Raw genomic sequence first — 21,503 nt, forward strand, 5'->3', positions numbered from 1 at the left:
CAGCCCTGAGGCCCCTCTCCTGCTTGACTTGGGGAGTGGCTGGTGGTCAAGCCCGCAGCCTCTTCCTCCTCATTATCCCCACTCCTTTCTGTTACGTCTCACAAAGCAGGCCAATCCTTCCTTAAATTAACTCCAGTTCTCTTGCTTTGGCTTATAGAACCCTCTGGACAGCTGTCCAGAGACGAATAAGGAGGACTGTGGGCTGGGCATAGTGACTCAAACCTGAAATCCCAGGTCTTGGGAGGCTGAGGCAGGAGGATTGCAAGTTCGAGGCCAGCCTGGGTAATTAATTTAGCAAAACCCTGTCTCAAAATAACAAAATAAAAAGAGTTGGAGATGTAGCTCGTGGGTTCAATCTCCAATGCCTTGAAAGGAAGGAAGGAGGGAGGGAGGGAAGACCCTGGGCTTACTGCTCTTTTCTAGAGCCCTTGGGTTTTTCTAGAGTCCTAAGGTCCTCTAGAACACATTCCAAAGCAATCTCCCAAGAAAGATCTGTTCTGGACCTGAGTTCTTCCAATAACAGGATCCTCATCCCTCTCACCAATACAGAAACAAGTATTGTGCCAGGTTCCTTGTCTGGGCTGAAACCTGTCTTGTAGCTCTGACCTCTCAGGGCTAGTTCAGCCTTCTGGACACATGAAAAAAGTCTGAGCCTTTTAACCTAAGAGTCATTCAAATGCTTAAGATGACCACACCCTATATAGTTATTTATTTTGAAATTTAATGTCCTCTATCATGATTATATTACAACTGGGTGTGATGGCATCCACCTATAATCCCAGCGATTTAGGAGGCTGAGGCAGGAGAATCACAAGTTTGAAACCAGCCTCACAATTTTGCGAGGCCCCAAGCAACTTAGCAAGAACTTGTTTCTATTTCCTGGAATACTTTGAGAAGTATTGGAATGAGTTCTTCTTCGAAGTTCTTGTAAAACTCGACTAAGAATCCATCTGGTCCTGGGCTTTTCTTGGTTTGTAGGCTTTTGATGGTTTCTTCTATTTCATTGCTTGATATTGATCTGTTTAAATTGTGTATGTCCTCCTGCTTCATTTTGGGAGGAGCATATGTCTCTAGAAATTTGTCGATGTAAGACCCTGTTTAAATATAAAGAATAACAAAAGCTCTGGGGGTATAGCTTAGTGGTAGAGTGAACCTAGGTTCAATCCCCAGTACCAAAGAACCCAATCAATAAATGGGCTAAGGAACTGGGCAGACACTTCACAGAAGATATATAGGTGATCAACAAATATTTGAAAAAGCACTCATCATCTCTAGTAATTACAGAAATGCAAATTAAAGCCACCCTAAGATTTCATCTAACTCCAATTAGAATGGCTATTATCAAGAACACAAGCAATAAGTGTTGGTGTGGATGTGGGGAAAAAGGCACACTCATACATTGCTGGTGGAGTTGCAAATTGGTGCAGCCACTCTGGAAAGCAGTATGGAGATTCCTCAGAAAGCTTGGAATGGAACTACCATTTGACTCAGCTGTCCCATTCCTCAGTTTATACCCAAAGGACTTAAAATCAGCATACTACAGTGATGCAGCCCCATCAATGTTCATAGCTGCTCAATTCACGATAGCTAGATTGTGGAACCAACGCAGATGCCCTTCAATTGATGAATGGATAAAGAAACTGTGATATATATATATATACAATGGAATATTACTCAGTCATAAAGAAGAATAAAATTATGGCATTTACTGGTAAATGGATGAAGTTGGAAAATATCATACTAAGTGAAACAGGCCAAGCCCAAAAAACCAAAGGCCAAATGTTTTCTCTGATAAGTGGATGACGGTATATAATGAGGGGGGTGGTGGGGGAAGAGAAGAATGAAGGCACTTTGGATGATGTAGAGGAAAATGGGGTGGGAGGGGGAGGAGGATGGAAAGATAGTAGAATGAAACAGTATTACCCTATGTATATGTATGATTACATGAATGGTGTGAATCTACATTGTGTACAACAATAGAAATGAAAAGTTGTACCCCATTTGTGTACTATGAATCAAAATGCAGTCTGTAAAAAAAAAAAATAATAAAAAATGTAAAAAAAAAAAAAAAGGGCTGGGGATGTGGCTCAGTGGTTAAACATCCCTGGGTTCAATTCCTGATACCAAAAAAAAAGGAAAGAAAATGAAAAAAATTTTTTACTACATATGTAAGTATCTCTAAATAACGTTATTTTGTTTTTCAGACTTTGAGATTTTTATAAATGCTATCTATTATGTATATTGATTGCAGTTTGATTTTCTGACTCAATGTTCATGAGAGTCAATGTCTTGATGTATGTATGGATTGTTATATTGAATGAATATGCCTCACAATCTTGAAAAAAATTAAAATCTCATAGCATTAAGATGATAAGAACAGGGGCTGGGGAGATAGCTCAGTTGGTAGAGTGCTTGCCTTGTAAGCACAAGGCCCTGGATTCGCTCCCCAGCACCCCAAAAAAAAAAAAAAGATGATTACCTAGCTTATGGGAGAATTAACTAGTATGACCTCTTCTTCTTCTTCTTCTTCTTATTATTTGTGGTGCTGTGGATTGAATCCAGAAATGTTCTACGACTGAGCCACATCCCCAGACCTTATTATTTTTGAGACAGGGTCTTGCTGAGTGGCTTGGAGCCTTGCTTAGTTGCTGAGGCTGGCCTTGAATTTTCGATCCTTCTGCCTTGGGCTGCTGAGTCACTGGTATCGCAGGGGCACGCCACCATGTTCAGCTTTATTTTTTATTTTGAGACTGAGTCTCCCAAAATTGCTGAGGCTTGTGACTCTCCTGTCTCAGCCTCCCCAGTCTCTGGAATTTCAGGTGTGACACCACCCCAGCTCTAAGCTTTTTTTGAGGTAATAGCGGCCTCTGGTGGCCATGCACTATGGTCAACCTCTGCAGGGTGGAAAGGTGTGGGACAAGGAATTGGGGAGCGGAGTGCTTCTCTCCAAGTTGCCTGTCAAAGCCACAGGGCCAGGAAGTTAGGGTTGGAAGGGAACAACTCTGGTCCGGTACACCCACCCTCTCTTCCTGTAACTTTGTCCATGACCATCTTGCCCACGGTCGCCCTTTATCCACTCTAATCTTATATTTTATTTATTTTTTTGGTACTAGGGATTGAACCCAGAGGGGCGCTTAACCACTGAGCCACACCCCTAGCCATTTTTTATATTTTATTTAGAGACAGGGTCTCACTGATTTGCTTAGGGCCTCACTAAGTTGCTGAGGCTGGCTTTGAACTTGTGATCCTCCTGCTTCAGCCTCCTGAGCTGCTGGGATTACAGGCAGGCACCACTGCGCCTGGCTCCTCTCATTTTTATCCACTCTAACTGTGCATTGTCCTTGGAACTCCAAGTCCAGGCTGAGCCCCAGCCCTGCACATCTGGCAGGGCTGCACATCTTCCCCAAGCCACTATCACTTCCGTCTCAGGGCTAAGGCACAAACATGGCAGCCACATCTGGAACTATATATCCTAAACATTCTCACATTCCTTCCCTCCTTTCCTCTCCTGGATTCACCAGGGTACTGTCCCTAAAGAAAAGGGGTCAGTAAAAGACCATATCCCTAAATGCCCCTTTTCTGGTATCAGAAACCTAGCCAAGTTAAGGAAGCAATGACTACAAGCCTCGACTGGAAAGTCCAGATATGTACTGGGTATTTTTTTTTTAATTTATTTATTTTTGTACCAGGGATTGAACCCAGGGGCACTTAACCACTGAGCCACATCCCGGCCCTTTTTATGTTGTATTTAGAGACAGGGTCTCGCTGTGTTGCTTAGTGCCTCTCTAAGTTGCTAAGGCTGGTTTTGAACCTGTGATCCTCCTGCCTCAATCTCCTGAGCCACGGTGCAGGGCCCACAATAATCTTTCTTCCTTTTTTGGGGGGTGAGTGGAGGGTGGCAGGGATTGAACTCAGGAACATTCGACCACTGAGCCACATCCCCTGCCCTATTTTGTATTTTATTTAGAGACAGGGTCTCACTGAGTTGCTTAGGGCCTCACTAAGTTACTGAGGCTGGCTTTGAACTCACGATCCTCCTGCCTCAGCCTCCCGAGCTGCTGAGATCACAGGTGCGCACCACCACACAATGATCTTTCTAAGATGCCATTCTGACCAGGTTATCCTTTGATCAGGCTCAAACTCTTCCTTGGCTCCTTACTCAAGAACAGAGGTTCACAATCTTCCCTTCACCACAGCTGAGCCTCCTTGGTTGCTCCTCTACTTGCACAATACTCTATGGTGCCCATGTTGTCCTGCAACATACCCGTGGACTCCTTAGGGATGGGGCTCCATATTAGTCATCTTTGATTACTTTTCAACATCAACTGGGTGCCTACTGTGCACCTGGCATCCAATAGGTGCCCAATAAATATTATATAAGGAATAAGTTCAGAGGCGTGAGTTGATGAGTCCAAGATTCTACAGTGAGACAGGTCTCTTGGTTCGATGCTTCTCTCACCCACTATGGCGTTCCTCAGCCTCTACCCCGAGAATGGAGAAGGGGAGTCCATTCTTCCTGCTGTAGACAGGAAGGAAAGGAGTAGGCAGGAAGGCTAGTCCCCCATTCTTCCAGCTGGGAAAGGAGGAAATGGAGATAGAAGGACATTCCTGCCTCCTGGCATCAGCTCCTGCCTGTGTGGCTGGACAGAAGCAGAGTGAGGAAGGCAGCATCCAGCAGGGCTCAGCCTCTCCGGTGGGATCAGAAGAGGGCTCGCCCGCTCCCACGTCCCCGGATTACTTGGTAGAGAGCCTCCGGAAGTTGGGGCTCTCCCTAGCATGGATCTCCACCCCATTCCTTTACCTCTACCCATGTCTTTTCTTCTTATCAAAAGACAGTGACTGGTGGGCGAGGTAGTGCACTCCTGTAATCCCAGTGGCTAGGGAGGCTGAGGCAGGAGAATCTCAAGTTCAAAGTCAGACTCAGCAATTTAGCCAGGCCCTGAGCAATTTAGCGAGAACTGATCTCTAAACAAAATTTAAAATAAAGTGGTGGGGGGGCGGGCTGGGGATGTGGCTCTGTGATTAAGCGCCCCTGGGTTCAATCCCTGGTATCAAAGAGAGAGAGAGAGAGAGAGAGAGAGAGAGAGAATGACTTATGCTGATCTTATTTCTTTGTCATACATGTCCCGCCAGAGCTTCTAGCTGGGGAGAAGAGAGATAAAGGAAGGAGAGAACAGAGTCATTTCCTGGCCCTGATCCTGGGCCCAGCCCTGCATTATGAGGCAGAGAGTGAAACGAAAATGAAACAAACTTTGTTTTGTTTTTGTTTTGCAGTACTACCTCTGAGTACTACCTCTGAGTACTTAGTACTTGTTCTACCTCTGAGCTACATCCCCAGCCCTTTTTTATTTTTATTTTGAGGCAGGGTCTCACTGGACTTGAACTTGTAATCCTCCTGCCTCAGTCTCCTAGATTGCTGGGAATGGCTTTCATCCTGATGATTCTCAAAGCAGGACCATCCCCTTTAGGTACAAAGAGTTCCCCATACCTGGTCTTATTTGATGCCTAGGACAAACTTATGGGGGTGATGGGTTCTAATCTCTTTTTTTCCCCCACCTCTCTGTAACTTTTATTTATTTATTTAATTTAAATTTTTATTTTTACAGACTGCATTTTGATTCATTGTACACAAATGGGGTACAACTTTTCATCTCTATGGTTGTACACAATATAGATTCACACCATTCATGTAATCATACATATACATAGGGTCATACTGTCTGTTTCATTCTACTATCTTTCCTTTCCCCACCCCCTCCAGCCCCATTTTCCTCTACACTATCCAAAGTGCCTTCATTCTTTTCTTCCCCCCGCCATCCATCATCATTATGTATCGTTATCCACTTATCAGAGAAAACATTCAGCCTTTGGTTTTTGGGCTTGACCTATTTCACTTAGCATGATATTTTCCAACTCCATCCATTTACCAGCAGATGCCATAATTTTATTCTTCCTTATGGCTGAGTAATATTCCATTGTGTATATATACCACAGTTTCTTTATCCATTTATCAATTGAAGGGCATCTAGGTTGGTTCCACAATCTAGCTATTGTGAATTGAGCAGCTATGAACATTGATGTGGCTGTGTCACTGTAGTATGCTGATTTTAAGTCCTTTGGATATAAACTGAGGAGTGAGATAGTTGAGTCAAATGGTGAGTCAAGGGCTGGGGAGATAGCTCAGTTGGTAGAGTGCTTGCCTCACAAGCACAAGGCCCTGGGTTCAATCCCCAGCACTGCCAAAAAAAAAGACAAATGGTGGTTCCAAGTTTTCTGAGGAGTCTCCATACTGCTTTCCAGAGTGGCTGTACCACTTTGCAACTCCACCAGCAATGTACAAGTGTGCCTTTTTCCCCACATCCACGCCAACAATTATTATTGCTTGTGTTCTTGAGGATAGTCATTCTAATTGGAGTAAGATGAAATCTTAGGGTGGTTTTAATTTGCATTTCTCTAATTACTAGGGATGACGAGCACTTTTTCATATATTTCTTGATCACCTGTATATCTTCTTCTGTGATGTGTCTGCCCAGTTTCTAATTTCTTTTATTAAATAGGTAAGCAGGCTCACTTTGAGAAGTTATGTGATTAGTCTAAGGCTATTCAGCTAAAAAGTGCAAAAGTTATGTGATTTGTCCAAGGCTATTTAGCTAGATAGTGCACTGCTCTTTGGATGAGGCACAGAACCAAACCCTCATCCCCACATTGCCTCAATGTGTGTTTCCAGGGCTGTTGCTGAGTTCTTGCAATCTCTTTGACACTGACACAGAGTAGATGCTCAATGAAAACTTGTAGAAATCCCTCCTCCAAAGATCCCCTGTGTCCCATTATCCCTGAACTTCCTGCCCTAGTCCTTTCCATACCCCAAGCCTGGAACAGTAGCACAGTCTGTAATTCCAGCAACTCAGGAGGCTGAGGCAGGAGAGTCACAGGTTTGAGGTCAGCTTGGGTAACTTAGAAAGATCCTCTCTCAAAAAATAAAAAGGGCCGGGAATGTAGCTCAGTGGTAGGGAGCCCCTGGGTTCAATCCCCACTAAAGCACAATAAATAAATACCCAATCCTTTGAGTCACTTACCACCAACACAGGGACTGCCTTCCTCCAGAGGGTCTTTCCAACTACTTTTAGTGAGTTCTCTGCTCCTGAACTATAGAATCTTCAAAAGGACGTTTCAAAGATTAAGTCAGATAGTACAAGCAAAATCTTATTTTGGTTTGGGGCATCACAAAGGCCCAATAAATTTGGGCTGCTCACCATGAGGGAAAACAGCTGCTGCTTCTTTGGCTTCCTCTTCTGGATCAGATTTTTTTTACACTGCTAGAGGGCGCTCTCTGCCCCCAAATTCCTGACACTGAACAGGCACCGGCTCCTAAGAGTTGGTGAACTTCCTAAAGCGTATCTGTGAATGTCAGTGATTATATGCAAAAGTTTCAGGAAGAATGGAGGTGAAAACGGGAACAGTGATCTTGAGCCTATGATGTCCCTTCACTTGGTCTAGTTTCCTGATGAAGATGGAGGCAATAGGGTCATTGTGTGCGCACCCACACACGTGTTGTGTCTCTCATTCTACAATACTTCTTCCTGTTTTCTAGACAGTGTCTCTCCAGCTATCTGCAATGCTGCTTTCCTCCAGAATACGCAATTTACAAAAAACACATGGTCACATCCGTCTTTTCTTTTCTTTAAAAAGAGTTTTTAGATGTTGATAGACCTTTATTTTATTCGTTTATTTATATGTAGTGCAAGAGTTGAACCCAGTGCCTCACATATGCCAGGCAAGTGCTCTACCACTGAGCCACAACTCCAGCCCCCCATATCCATTTTCTCAGCAGTCCATGGCGATGAGGAAACTGAGCCTTGGAGGCCTACAGGTGATGTGGGTGCTGAGTAACAGACTTGTGCCCCTTCCGCCGCCTCAGTTCTATGCATCATCTGCTTTTGAGGGGGGTCTGAACTTTGCTCACAGCCTCCTCCCTAAGAAAGCCGCCTCCATAGGATGGGATTTCCCAGGACATGGCTTCTCCTTTAGCTCCATTGTCCAGCACCCTGGGGACACACAAAAAAAGCTGCGCGCTTAGGCTGAGCTCGAAAGGGTTAAACCTGGGTCCCGCCCCTTTCCCGCCTGGCTGGCGGGAGTATGAATAGCCTCGCTCCCTCTCCCGGACTCTCAGTTGCTCGGGCTGCTCCCGCCCCGCCCCGCCCCGCCTTGTCATTGTCCCCCTAAGTTTCTTTCTTCCTAAAAGCTCTGAGAGCCGCTCCCTTCTCCCTTGTGCCCCGCGTCCGTCCACCTAAAGTGGTTCGGGCTAGCAGGATGGAGGGCTGCATGGGGGAGGAATCTTTTCAGATGTGGGAGCTCAACCGACGCCTGGAGGCCTACCTGGCCCGGGTCAAGGCGCTAGAGGAGCAGAATGAGCTGCTTAGCGCAGAGCTTGGGGGTCTCCGGGCACAATCCGGGGATACCTCCTGGCGGGCCCGAGCCGAAGACGAGTTGGCTGCCCTGCGGGCCCTCGTCGACCAACGCTGGCGGGAGAAGCACGCGGCCGAGGTGGAGCGCGACAACCTGGCAGAAGAGCTGGAGGGCGTGGCGGGCCGATGCCAGCAGCTTCGGCTGGCACGGGAGCGGACCGCCGAGGAGGCAGCCCGCAGCCGGCGAGCGGTCGAGGCTGAAAAATGCGCCCGGGGCTGGCTGAGCACCCAGGCAGCGGAGTTGGAGCGCGAGCTAGAGGCTCTGCGCGCGGCGCACGACGAGGAACGCGCCAGCCTGAACGCTCAGGCTGCCTGTGCCCCCCGGGTCCCCGCTCGGCCCCGCGGGCCCTCGGCACCGGCCCCCGAGGTGGAGGAGCTGGCCAGGCGGCTGGGTGAGGCGTGGCGCGGGGCAGTGCGCGGCTACCAGGAGCGCGTGGCGCACCTGGAGACATCCCTGGGCCAGGCCCGTGAGCGGCTGGGCAGAGCTGTGCAGGGTGCTCGGGAGGGTCGCCTGGAGCTGCAGCAGCTCCAGACAGAGCGCAGCGGCCTCCAGGAGCGCAGGGAAGCGTTGGAACAGAGGTTGGAGGGCCGCTGGCAGGAAAGACTGCGGGCGACTGAAAAGTTCCAGGTGAGGAGGTTGTGAAGCCTGGTCCCTTCTGGGGAAGGGAGTTGGGCAGGGGTGGCCTTCGATTCAGGCAAGAGACACGACTCAGAAAACCCATATGGGGAGCCAGGGGCCCTAGACTTTCAGAGCCCGTCTAGGGTGGAATGGAAAGGATGGGGATTTAGAGGCCTCTCAAAGGGCGTGCTTCTGAAAGGCAGGCAGGCCCAAGACTCGCTGCAGCTGGGGGGTTGTCACCCTGCACCCTTCCCTAGGCTGCTGTCACTCAGAATGGACTGAGCACTTTCTTCCTCAGCTCCGGGTCTCTGGCCTGGCCTCTCAGAATCTCCAAGTCTCTACCACCTTTCCTCCCCTTGAGGAGGACCAGGGGCCCCAGACCCTCTCCTATGTCATGGCTTCCCGGCTCCTTGAAGCACATTCCAGAGTCCTGGGACAGCTGCTTCCCCTTGCACAGCACAGATGTGACCAACAGCTGAGAAAACAGCCTCTTGCCTGGGCCAGACAGAGGTCTCACTATGGCGACCTCCCCACTCCTCCTCTAAGAAGATAAAGATTCCAGAACATGTGGGAAGTTGAAGGGGCGGGGCCTGGTGTGATGAGCAGGAGACAGTGATGGGACCAGGGCTGTTTGGCTTCCAGGCTTGCAGGCTCCAGGCCTCTTGATTAATCGTTTTTCCTTCTGCTTCCACTTTCCCCCTCTCTGTAACCCATCTCCTCTCCTCCCTCACCTCCCCTTTCCTGTGGGAGCTGAATTCTCAACAACATGTGCTACCATTTAATCAGCATCCTCAGGAGGAGCCAGGCATGGGAGAGGGCTGAGAGCGGCCCCATGGGCTTGTTTGGGGGACCCAGTAGGGGTTCCCTGGACAAGGAGGGATGGGGAGAAAGAGAGTCAGGGATCTGCTCTACAGAGAAGTCAGGGAATAGAAGACACTGCCATAGCAGCAGAAGGATCAGGGTAATTGGCAGGAGGGACCCAGCCGCCACACTGACTGCCTCTGGCTTGCTCTGCAGCTGGCTGTGGAGGCCCTGGAGCAGGAGAAGCAGGGCCTCCAGAGCCAGATCGCCCAGGTCCTGGAGGGTCGACAGCAGCTGGCACACCTCAAGATGTCCCTCAGCCTGGAGGTGGCCACATACAGGTAAGGAATGTCCCCATCTCTCCCAGGCACACATATGTATGCACACATGCCAGGCAGGCACTCCTTGGCTGGAAGAGTCCAGAGATACAGGTGGTGGCAGCTCTGCTCCTGCTGGGTTCTGTGACTCTAAACTGGTCATCTCCACACAAGGATATGTCCCACCTGAGCCCGCCTGCTCTCCCTTGGGTTCAGGACCAGAGGTGTTGCCTATGCCCAGGAAATCCTGGAAGGAGGGGTGAGGGTGCCAAGTGAGGCGACCTCAGCAGAGGGGCTGGATATTTGTGGGGCATCTGCCTCTAGGCCCTTCCCCCAAGGGACTGGAGCCCATCATCTGTGTGTGTGTGGTGGGGGATTGCACAGGGAGAATGTGTTCTTGGGCAGCCTCAGAAAGGAGAACTTGCAGATGGGCCTGGTGGCACACACCTGTAATCCCAGTGGCTGTGGCCGGGGCGGGGAGGCAGGAGGATCTCAAGTTCAAAGCCAGCCTCAGCAATATAACAAGGCCCTAAGCAAAGGGCTGGGGATGTGGCTCAGTGGTTCAGAGCCCCCGGGTACAATCCCTGGTTCCAAAAGAAGAAAGAAAGAAATCCTTGCCTCTTGTCTGTGTGGGTTGTCATACTGACTCGTCACCTGACCTGGATCACAGCCTTAACTATGGGTAAGAGCTGGACTGAGTGACATCTGTCCAAGGACCCTTTTAGCCTGAAGATCACGGGGTCCAGCTCCTCTCTAACCCAAGTGCATCACCCCTCCCCAGCTCACTGACGGCCTCTCTGTTGCTTGGGAAAGGCTGAGCAAAGCGACTGCTCCTCACCAACGGTGAGGCCTTAGGCAGAGCCCACATCTTCTGAGAAACTCCCTGCTGGCTGAGGATCCAGTGATAGCCACAGGGTGGGGGTTCCAGGGTGAGCTTTTAGGATAGAGTCCCCCCACCCCCCAGAGTCCACTGGCAAAAAGGGCAAGGGGCCCTGAGACAGGTCCAGGAGGGGAAGGAAGTCAGGGCCCAGAGTAAGAAAGTCAGTGAATATCCAGAGAGGATGTGGCAGAGAGGGACTCGACATCCGCAGAGGACGGAGCATGGAGGGCATGATGCTGCTTTGGGAAGGACAGAGGTGAGGCTATCATGAATACCAACCGGGTCCCAAGGTCATGGAGAAGAGGAGAGTGAATGTTCAGAATAACTTGTTTGAACCGGGAGCAGTGGCACATGCCTATAATCCCAGTGATTTGAGAGGCCGAGGCAGGAGGATTGTGAGTTCAAAACCAGCCTCAGCAACTTAGCGAGACCCTGTCTCTAAACAAAATATAAAAAAGGGCTGAGGAGATGGCTCAGTGGTTAAGCACCCCTGTGTTCAATCCCTGGTACCAAATAATAATCACTTGTCTGATTGATTGGTCCTCCTTCCCCCAGTCACCCCAGTGGGGCACTGAGGCAGAAGCATGGAAACAATGACCTCCATGCCCTGAAGGGTCTTGAGATCCCAAGATGAGGGCCTTGACCCCCCTCAAACTGCTGAGAGGAAGGGTCTGGGCTCCCCTGAGGAATGTAACCGCTGGTTTTTGAGGCATGAAAAGGATTTGGAGAGAAGGAGCTGAATTCATTTGCTTTTGTCTGTGGCCAGCTCTAGGGGGCCCCCAGGGGAGGAGGAGGGAGCCCATCCCCTGGGAACAGACTGAGAATTCCCACTTCCCCTGTGAAGCCCCCCTTCTCAGACCCTCCAGATGGTGACTTGGACAAAGGCAGGAATTAGCATGAGAATCGGCCCCCCACCCTGAGGATGAGGTCATGAGCTAGGCTGGGAGGAGTGGGAGGGGGAGAGACTGGCTGAGCTAAGCTGAGTGTCCTGATGGCACTGCGTCTGACTGTGTGGGAATCAACTTGTGTATCTTTGAGGTCTCTGAGTGTCCCAAGTATGTGTGTGACTCTGTGTGACCAAGTGTGTGATGTCCGTGACTGTGGTTTCAACCCCATGTGTGGCTTTTATGTGATAGTGGTCAAAGCCTGCAGTGCCAGGGACTTGCAAGCTCAGCCCTGAGCATTCCCAAGCTCGCCTGCTGCCTGCGTCCTGGGGACAGAAGGTTGACCCAGCTTTTCCTCCCTCCTCCTCAGGACCCTCCTGGAGGCTGAGAACTCCCGGCTGCAGACACCTGGTGGCAGTTCCAAAGTTTCCCTCAGCTTCCAGGGTAAGAGAAGAGGCCAGCTTCCCCTTGAAGCCCTAGCTTCTTTACTTTTCTTACCCACGCAGACTTTTCTTAGAGGCAGCACCCTAAGCCTGAACTCCTTGGCCCCCAAAAACTCTGGATATACTCTTAGCCTAGGCAGTCAGGACCCCTGTGCACTCTTGCCAGAAGTGACCGCTGCTCTGTGGCTCCCCAAACGACCAGTACATACTGACACTGTTTCTTCCTCCTCTACCTTCCAGACCCCAAGCTGGAGCTGCATTTCCCTGGGACCCCAGAGGGCCGGCGTCTGGGACCTCTGCTCCCTGTTCTTAGCCCAACTCCCCTCCCCTCCCCTTTGCCTAATACTCTTGAGACCCCTGTACCAGCCTTTCTGAAGAGCCAGGAATTCCTCCAGGCCCGTACCCCCACCTTAGCCAGCACCCCCATCCCACCCACACCTCAGGCTTCCTGTCCTGCTATGAATGTAGCGGCCAGAGCCCAAGATGCTCCTATCTCCCAGCTCCAGCCACAGGGTGGGAGCCAACAGGCTCCAGAGACTGTGTGGGCTGAAGCCAAGGTGGCTGTCCCTGCCAGCATCCTCCCAGGACCAGAGGAACCTGGGGGCAAGCAGCGAGAGGCCAGTACTAGCTCATCCACTGAACATCAGCCCTCTTTGGCCCCACCCCTTGGTCTTGATCCCAGTTTAGAGGCTAAAGATGGAGAACCTAGTGCATCTATAGTATCCAGCATATTCCAGGAAGAAAGTGAAGGGCAAATATGGGGGCTAGTAGAGAAAGAAACAGCTGTAGAGGTTGAAGTGGTGAGAAACTTGCCGCAGAAAACATGTCAAGAAGGAGACCTGGACATGAAAGAAATTCAGAACTCTCAGGATCCTGTGGACAAAGAAACCCCGAAGGCTCTGGGAGTTGATATTCAAGAGTCACAAATGTCCTTGGAAAACCAGAACCATGAGACACTAGAAAAGGAAGATCAAGAATCACTGAGATCTTTAGAAGAAGAGAACTTAGAAACACTAAAAAGTCTAGAAAACAAAAATCAAGAGCTATTGAAATCTTTAGAAAAAAAAGACATGGAGTTAGAGAGATCTCTAGAAAAGGAGGCTCCTGAACTACCCAGGCCTATAGGAAAAGAGGACTCTCAAACATTGCAATCCTTAGAAAAGGAGAACCAAGAACTAAGGATGTCTTTTGAAGGTAATCTAGAGACAGTTTCATTTGCAGGAAAAGAAAATCAAGAATCAGTGAAGTCTCCAGAAGAGGAAAAATTAGAATCATCAAGAGCTCTCAAAAAGGAGAACCAAAAGCCTCTGATATCTGAAGAAGCAGAGGACCAGGAATCATGGAGAGCTCCACCGAAAGAGAATCAGAAGTTCCTGAGGGCTCTTGAAGATGAGAACCAGGAGACTTGTAGAACTTTAGAAAAAGAGAATCAGGAGCCATCAAAGTCTCTAGAGGAAGAGGATCAGAAGATTGTGAGGCCTCTAGAAAAAGAAAACCAGGAGCCACTAAGGTCTCTAGAAGAAGAGGATCAGAAGATTGTGAGGCCTCTAGAAAAAGAAACTCATGAGTCCCTGGGGTCTCTAAAAGAAGGGAATCAGAAGATTGTGAGACCTCTAGAAAAAGAGAATCAGGAGCCACTGGGATCTCTAGAAGAAGACCAGAAGATTGTGAGGCCTCTAGAGAAAGAGAATCAGGAATCACTGAGACCTCTAGAAGAAGAGGGCCAGAAGATTGTGATACCTCTTGAAAAAGAGAATCAGGAGCCACTGGGGTCTCTAGAAGAAGAGGACCAGAAGATTGTGAAGCCTCTAGAGAAAGAGAATCAGGAACCACTGAGGCCTCTAGAAGAAGAGGGCCAGAAGATTGTGATACCTCTTGAAAAAGAAATTCAGCAGCCCCAAAGGTCTTTAGAAGAGGACCAGAAGATTATAAAGCCTTCAGAAAAAAAAGAGAATCAGGAGTGTTCCTCTAACGAAGAGGACCAAGAGAAAGAGACTCAACAGCCACCAACAACTCTAGGGGAAGAACAGATGACTTTGAGATCTCTAGAAAAGGTGAATCCAGAGTCACTAAAGTCTTTTGGAAAAGACCAAGAGACAGTTAGTTCTCTTGAAAAAGAGAATCAAGTGTTATCTACGTCATTGAAAGAAGAAAGTGTAGAGGCGGTGAGATCTTTGGAAACAGAGACTCTAGAACCAATTGAGTCTTCAGGAGAAAAGAACCTGGAAATATTGAAATCTCTAAAAACTCAAGAGCCACTATGGTCTCTAGAAGAAATTAATAAGGAGACAATGAAACCTCTAGAAAAGGAAATTCAAGAACCACTGGTATCTGTTGTAGAGAAACAAGAGACACTGAGACCCCTAGAAAAGGAGAATCAAGAACCACTAAGATCTCTGGGTGAGTGGAACCTAGAGAATTTGAGATTTCCAAAAGAGGCAGAGAAGGAAAGTCAAAGGGATCCTGAAGAGGAAGAGAGATTGGAGAAGGAAGAGAATCAAGAGTCACTGAAGTTTCTGGGAGAGGAAGGGCAAGAGCTACCTTGGTCCACAAATCAGCAGAGGTGGGAGGATATAGCTGTGGGGGACCAAGGGCTGAGTCAGGAAACCCACCCTAAGAGGGTTGGAGTGGGAAGTGAGGATGAGGCAGAGCTGGACTTGAGGGACCAGGATGGGAAGGAGGAGGCTGTACAGCATGGAGTGCCACAGCCAAATATCACAGGGGATGCCTGGAACCCAGGGAACCCTGGGCCCAAAGAGCAGAAGGTCCCAGCTGAGGGAGCTAGTGGGAAGGGAGCCACTGAGGACCTCCAGGACCCTGCAGGGCAACCAGAGCAGGTGGGAGCCCTAGGTCTTAGAGCTTCCCAAGGAATGCCAGAGGTGACAGAGCCCCAGTGGGAAGATGAGGATGAGGCCTCAGAGGGTGACCAAGCCTTCCTGGAGGTCACCTTGGGACCAGAGACAGCCAGAGGTGAGTCTGCTGTAGGAGCCAAGCTGGGACTGGAGCAGGAGGTGATAGGACCAGAGGACCCGGGACACCAGGCTAGAGAGGAGGCCAAGAAGCCACCCCTGGGGGAAGAATGTTTGGAGGCAAAGAGAACAGAAGTCTTAGAGGCACCTGGAAAGGACCTAGAGGAGGCAGATGTCCTGGAGGCAGCACTCTCCAAACTGTCTGGGCCAAACAGAGCCTCCCTAGAACCTCCCAAGGACTGGGAGGAGTCAGAGCCTGAGGTCCCCTGGGGAGCAGAGAAGGTGTCCCCTGTTGAGACCTCAGGAAGTGGGACCCCTCAGCCCCAGACTCAGGGCTCAAAGGAAACTGAGGATGCTCAACCAGTGCTGGGACCCCCCAGCCCCAGGCCCTCTGAACCCTGGTTGCCCACCCCAATCCTGGAAGATGCCCCTGGGCCTCAGTCCCAGGCCAAGGGGAGCCTGGAGGCTGACTGGGGTCTGGAAGGTACCGCTGAAGCCCTGAGAAAGGTGGAGGGTGAGCAGGAGGATTTAGGTCCTGGGGACATCTCTGAAGGCCCCCAGGAGGAAGGAGAGGAAAGCAGAGAAGAGAGTGAGGCAGATGAGTTAGGGGAAACCCTTCCTGACTCCACTCCCCTGGGCCTCTACCTCCAATCCCCTGCCTCCCCCAAGTGGGACGAGGTAGGAGAACAGAGGCCCTCCCCGCAAGGGGAAGCCAGGAAGGAAGAATGGGATCCTACTGCCCTGGTCTCCAAGGGCCTTGGGGTCCAACCCTCAGAAGAGGAGGAGGAGGAGGAGGAGGAGCGTGGCCATGACTCTGACCTGTCAGAGGAATTTGAGGATCTGGTGACGGAGGCGACCCTTCTTCCAAGAGACTCTAGGGAGGTGGCAGAACCTCTGGGCCAAGTGCCCCCGATGCTGAAGCCTGAAGTCTGGGATGGGGATGGGGAGTCTGATGGGTTTGCAGATGAGGAAGAGAGTGGGGAGGAGGGAGAGGAAGAAGAGGAAGAAGAAGAGGAGGGGAGGGAGCCGGGGGCTCGTCGGTGGGGACCAGGGGCCTCTGTTAGCAGCCTCCAGGCCCTGAGTAGTTCTCAGAGAGGGGACCTCCTGGAGCCTGAGACCGTGGGTGTCAGTGTCCCCTGGGATGATGGCTTGAGGGCCTCTGTGACTGCCCTGGAAACTGAGTCCCAGGACAGTGCTGAGCCTTCGGGCTCAGAGGAAGAGTCAGATTCTGTTCCTTTGGAGAGGGAGGACCAAGTCTCTGGCCCTTTAGAGACTCCCAGAGGGGTAGAAGACATGGACCCAGGGGCAGGGGATACTCTCAGTGTCAATGGTCGGGACCCCAACTTGGAGGAGGAGCCAGAACATGTGAATGGAAGGGTGATGAATGGGCTGGAGCAGTCCCAGGGTATGGGGCAGGGGATAGAGGGGGCCCCTGACAGTGACAGAGGAATCTCCTTACAGGAAGAAGAGGGGGGTGCCCTGAAGACCCCGTGGGCAGGGGGTCCCCTTCACCTGGGCCCTGGCCAGTTCCTGAAGTTCGCCCCAAGGGAAGGAGAGGGAGACTCCTGGTCCTCAGGGGAAGACTAGAAGCTGTGGCACTAAGGACTTGGTAGTGGGTGGTTGGCCCCAAGCTCCCTCCCTGCTCAGAGGCAGCACCCTTAACCTACTATCTCTAGGTCTGTGGATTCTGAGGGATTAGATGCCTGACTGGCTAAGGTGAAATGGGGCGTGTCAGAGGAGCCTGTCTCCAAAAATGAAGGCTTGGGGAATAGGCACCTCAGATCCTGCCAAGGGGTCATCCCGCATGCACCATCTCTAAGGCTTAAGTCCTCTGAAGCTCTCTATAGCAGGCCCTTTTTCCTCTGCATCCCATCAACTGAAGAAGGCCAGGACCCAGAGCTATCTCCCAAGGGAGGGGCTGCTTGCCAGCCCTGTCCCACCTTGCAGCAGCAGCCTTGCTGTCATGGGAGGTCTGGCCTGTGGCTAATGGACATGAAGAGTGTGCCTGTGTCCTGCCCCCTCCTGCGGGCCGTACTGTGACCCTGTCTGACTCATCCCCGCTTGAATAAAATCATGCCTTCATCTGCAAAGTCTGTACTCTTCCTTCCCACACTCAGGGGGGTTTTCTGGGCTGGCAGAAGAGCAGAAATAGTGGCAAGACGGGGGGAAGAAGCAGGAGAAGCTAGTGTTGGGGAGGGGCTGCCCCCTGGGAGGCCTCTGAGCGGAGCCCGGGCGACAGACAAATAGACTGGGGCTGCTCACAGTAGTACTGGAAGGCCAGTCAGTTGACCTCAGTGTCTGCAGGAGCCAGGCCGTCATCATCTCTGCCTCCAGCACTGATTACAATGATTAGGACTTGGGCCACCCCCACCTTTGAATGTCCTCCCCATCAGTTCCTCAGTGCCGCCAGCATAATAAGCCCCCTTGTCCCCAAACCCAAACAGTTGTCTGGCCTGTGATAACTGACTGAGTCAGATTCAGGGGAGGGAGGAGGGAACTCTGCTCTGCTTTAATCTGGCTGTGTGGCCTCAGGTCAGTGTTTAAACGCTCTGCACCTCAGATTCAGCCATGCAGGAGGGAAGTTGCACCCTGTGACTCCTTGACTTTGGTGGCCTCTTGGGGCAGGGAGAACAGGAGAGAGGCTCGGGGAAGCCTCTTAGATTTTTTTGGGGGGGTGGGTATTAGGGATTGAATCCAGGGGCGCTTAACCACTGAGCCACATCCCCAGCCCTATTTTGTATTTTATTTAGAGACAGGGTCTTGCTGAGTTGCTCAGTGCCTTACTAAGTTGCTGAGGCTGGCTTTGAACTCGAATCCTCCTGCCTCAGCTTCCTAAGCTGCGGGGATTACAGGTATGTGCCACAATGCCTGGCTTTAGATCTTCAGTAGGTCTTTCCTCCCAAGCTGAAGCAGGAGATGGGAAAGAAGGGAAAGTGGGGAGAAGAGGGGAACAGACCAAAGCCATCAAGGGTAAGAGCTAGAGAGTGGGCCAGTTGCATTTGGTTAATAGTGGGCAAGATCCAGAGTCAACCAAGCCTCTGCTTCTCCCCCAGACCCCCACTTCCCAGTTCTTTGGGTTCTGGCACGGGCCAGGGAGGGACTGCAGTTCCTGGATTAGGCGGAGCCTGAAGGCCTTGAAGTCAGGATACCTAAATAGAACCAGTTCTGTGTTCAGTTCTGTGGGGAAGGAAGATTAGGCGACACCTCTAAATATCCCGGGTGGGGGTGGGACAGGGTGGAACATCCCAGTGTTCCACACTTGGAGATGATCCTGAGTCTGGGATCAGGTTCTTTCTCTCCTTCAGCCCAGTGCTGAGAATTGGGGAAAGAGAGGAGGAAGTCCCAGCCCCACTGGCCCTGACTCCTGTCCTCTGGCCAAGTGGGGGCAACCAGGAGGTCTCTTGGGCACCAGGCCCCATTTCACACACACTTTCCCCTGCCCTGGAGGTTCTGGATTCTGTCTCCCACCCCACCCTCCTGGCAGCGCAAGCCTCCGCTCTCTCCTTCCTGTACCCACTGCTAACAAGGCCCTATCTGATCCCACCAGGCTGCCAGCGCATTGGCAGGCAGGCAAGTAAGGCCCATCCCTGCCCCTCTAATGGGACAGAGGCGCCCTGTACTTGATCTTGCCAGGCCCTTGGGCATCCCTGCTTGGGTGAGTGCCAAGGACAAAGGCCGAGCCAAGCAGTCCTTCCTCGTGCCTGGGAGCCCATCTTGCCCACCTCTTTAAGTAACATGGTCCCCTGCAGAGTTACCCAAACTTTCCATTGCTGCTAATAATCTCAAACAGGGTTAGGGGTGTAAGTTAGATAGAAGGGAGGACTTTCCTAAAGGGGATCTGTAGTGGTCTCTTTGGAAGTTATAGTCTATCAATGCAGCAAGAGAATGAGGGTTGGACAATGACAGGGACATAGGTTGTGATAATAGGAGTGATTGTCATTTTCGCAGCCACTTACTGAGCATCTACTATGCACTGTGCAGGCCCTGGGAATCCACAGTCTTCCATGTGGAAATCATTTTTTTTTTTTTTTTTTTTTTTTTTTTTTTGTACCAGAGATTGAACCCAGAAGTGCTTAAACACTGAGCACATCCCAGCCCTTTTTAAAAATAAATATTTTATTTAGAGACAGGGTCTTGCTGAGTTGCTTAGGGCCTCACTAAGTGGCTGAGGCTGGCTTTGAACTTGCGAGACACTGAGATTACAGGCCTGTGCCACTGCACCCTGCTTGGAAATCACATTTGAAAACAGAAGTAGGTTTGGGGACCATAGAGCGGTAGGTTCACCTGACCACAGGGGTATATGGAGAGGGGGCAGTCAGGGAAGGCTGCCCTGAGGACCTGAAGGATGAGCAGGAGTGGCCAGTGGGGGAAAGGAGGCGAAAGGAAGGAAAAGAAAGGGTTTTAGTGAGAGGGAACAGCATATGCAAAGTCCTGAGGCAAGAAGAGAGATGGCACATTGGAGGAATAGAGGGAAAACTGCATGGCTGGAAGGTGGGAATGAGGGAGGGTTTCCCACAGACTGCGCAGAGTCAGAGGCTAAGAGAAATGGGGGCCTATGTAGGGGCAGCATGGCCAGGTTTGCATTTGGGGAATGTTGCTTTTTTTTTTCATTTCTTTTGTACTGGGGATTCAACCAACCCAGGGGTGCTCTACCACTAAGCCACATTCCCAGTCCTTTTAATTTTTTATTTTGAGACAGGGTCTCACTAAGTTGCCCAGGCTGCCTTAAACTTGTGATCCTCCTGCCTCCAGAGTTCCTGGGATTACAGGTGTGCGACAAAAGCCAAACTTCAGGTTTTCTTTTTTTGTTGGGGCGGGGGCGGTTACCAGGGATCGAACTTAGGGGCATTCAGCCACTGAGTCACATCCCCAACCCTATTTTGTATTTTATTTAGAGATAGAGTCTCACTGAGTTGCTTAGCACCTCGCTTTTGCTAAGGTTGGCTTTTAACTTGCGATCCTCCTGCCTCAGCCTCCTAAGCGTGCTGCACACGCCTGGCTCAGGTTTTCATTTTAAATAAAACCTGGTTGCTGCAGGAGAATCTATTAGCGCTGCAGCAGTGCTTCAAAGAGGCCACCCAGCGGTCCAGGCACAGAGGGAAGCAGCAGGGATGGAGAGGAGATGCTGAAGGAAAGCAGAGTCTCATTCTTGGGGAGCCCTCATGGGAGGTGGAGGGGGCACAGGTCAGCAGAACTTCCCAAGGGTTATTCTGGGCACCTGGGAGAAGGGGGTACCCTTTGCTGAGATGGTAGGAAATTGCAACCTCCAAAACAAGGTACTCTGGGAGAGGGTTCATATATGGACCTGGAGTTCAGAAGAGGACCAGGATGGAGATAAGAGTAGGCTTAGAGATCCCCCAGGAGACAGAGCCCCTCGAGGAATACTCAGTAGAGAGGAGATGCATGCAAAGGAGCTGGAGAAGCAACCAGAGAACAGTGGGAGACTGCTGGGGGAGATGTTGGGAAGCGAAGCAGGAAGGTCACAAGTTCCATCAGTCCTGGCAACCTAGCAAGACCTTTTTATTTAAAAAATAAAAAAAAGACTGGGGCTATAGCTCAGTGATAAAACGCTCATGGGTTCACTTCCCAGTAACCCCTCCACTCCCCCGCCACCGCCTCCAAAAAAACAGAATAGGAGGAAAACCAGGGGACTGTGGCAGATCATAGTCCCTGCCCATCATTGTAGAGAGCTTTGAGAGCAAGGACTTTGTCCTACTCTTCACCCAGAGGCCAAATCGGTGCCTGGGAGCCCACTGGATGCTCCATAAACACATACTGAAAGGCCGACCAGAAAACAGGACACACTTCTGAGGGTGGAGTCCCAGGGGAGGTTGCGAGGAGGGACAGCACCCCCACCCCCCACACACACAGCAGGAGGACAAGTGGGAGGTTATTCTGGGGCCTCCTCTGGGTAAATATAGCTTCTGAGTGGGGCGGGGACAGGGTGGGGGGCCGGAGGTGGCTTCCTCGGTTTGTTTGGGGCATTTCCTTATAAGGCAGTGCAGGCTGAGGCGCCTCTGAGGGTGAGGTCAGGGGCTGAGCTCTCCATTCAGCCCAGCCTCATGCTGTCCCCTTGCTGCCATTGTGGCTGTTGCCAGAGTCTCAAAGGAAATCAAAGCCCAGAC

The 21,503-nt window shown here is 50.8% G+C and overlaps 1 protein-coding gene across 2 annotated transcripts; it reads left to right on the top strand.

Moving 5' to 3' along the window:
• Positions 1 to 8,197: 8,197 nt before the first annotated feature.
• Nes (nestin) lies at positions 8,198 to 17,459 on the top strand. Of its 2 annotated transcripts, XM_047522862.1 has the most exons (5): positions 8,198 to 9,093; positions 10,102 to 10,226; positions 12,337 to 12,410; positions 12,650 to 13,886; positions 13,953 to 17,459. In XM_047522862.1, exons 1-5 carry the CDS (start codon positions 8,311 to 8,313, stop codon positions 16,963 to 16,965), a joined length of 5,232 nt encoding a protein of 1,743 aa, XP_047378818.1. In that variant the 5' UTR covers positions 8,198 to 8,310; the 3' UTR covers positions 16,966 to 17,459. The 2 variants fall into 2 exon arrangements, with proteins under 2 accessions (XP_047378818.1, XP_047378811.1); XM_047522855.1 differs by having other exon boundaries at positions 12,650 to 17,459.
• The last annotated feature ends 4,044 nt before the right edge of the window (positions 17,460 to 21,503 follow it).

Source organism: Sciurus carolinensis, chromosome 1 (genome assembly GCF_902686445.1).
Source record: "Sciurus carolinensis chromosome 1, mSciCar1.2, whole genome shotgun sequence".
NCBI classification, from domain to species: Eukaryota; Metazoa; Chordata; class Mammalia; order Rodentia; family Sciuridae; genus Sciurus; species Sciurus carolinensis.

Excerpts from the sequence above, each read along its gene's own strand:
- Nes (XM_047522855.1), top strand. The coding sequence starts at position 8,311 with ATGGAGGGCTGCATGGGGGAGGAATCTTTTCAGATGTGGGAGCTCAAC. Across the intron at positions 9,094-10,101 it reads GGGCGACTGAAAAGTTCCAG|CTGGCTGTGGAGGCCCTGGA; the intron begins GTGAGGAGGTTG and ends CTTGCTCTGCAG. Across the intron at positions 10,227-12,336 it reads CTGGAGGTGGCCACATACAG|GACCCTCCTGGAGGCTGAGA; the intron begins GTAAGGAATGTC and ends CCTCCTCCTCAG.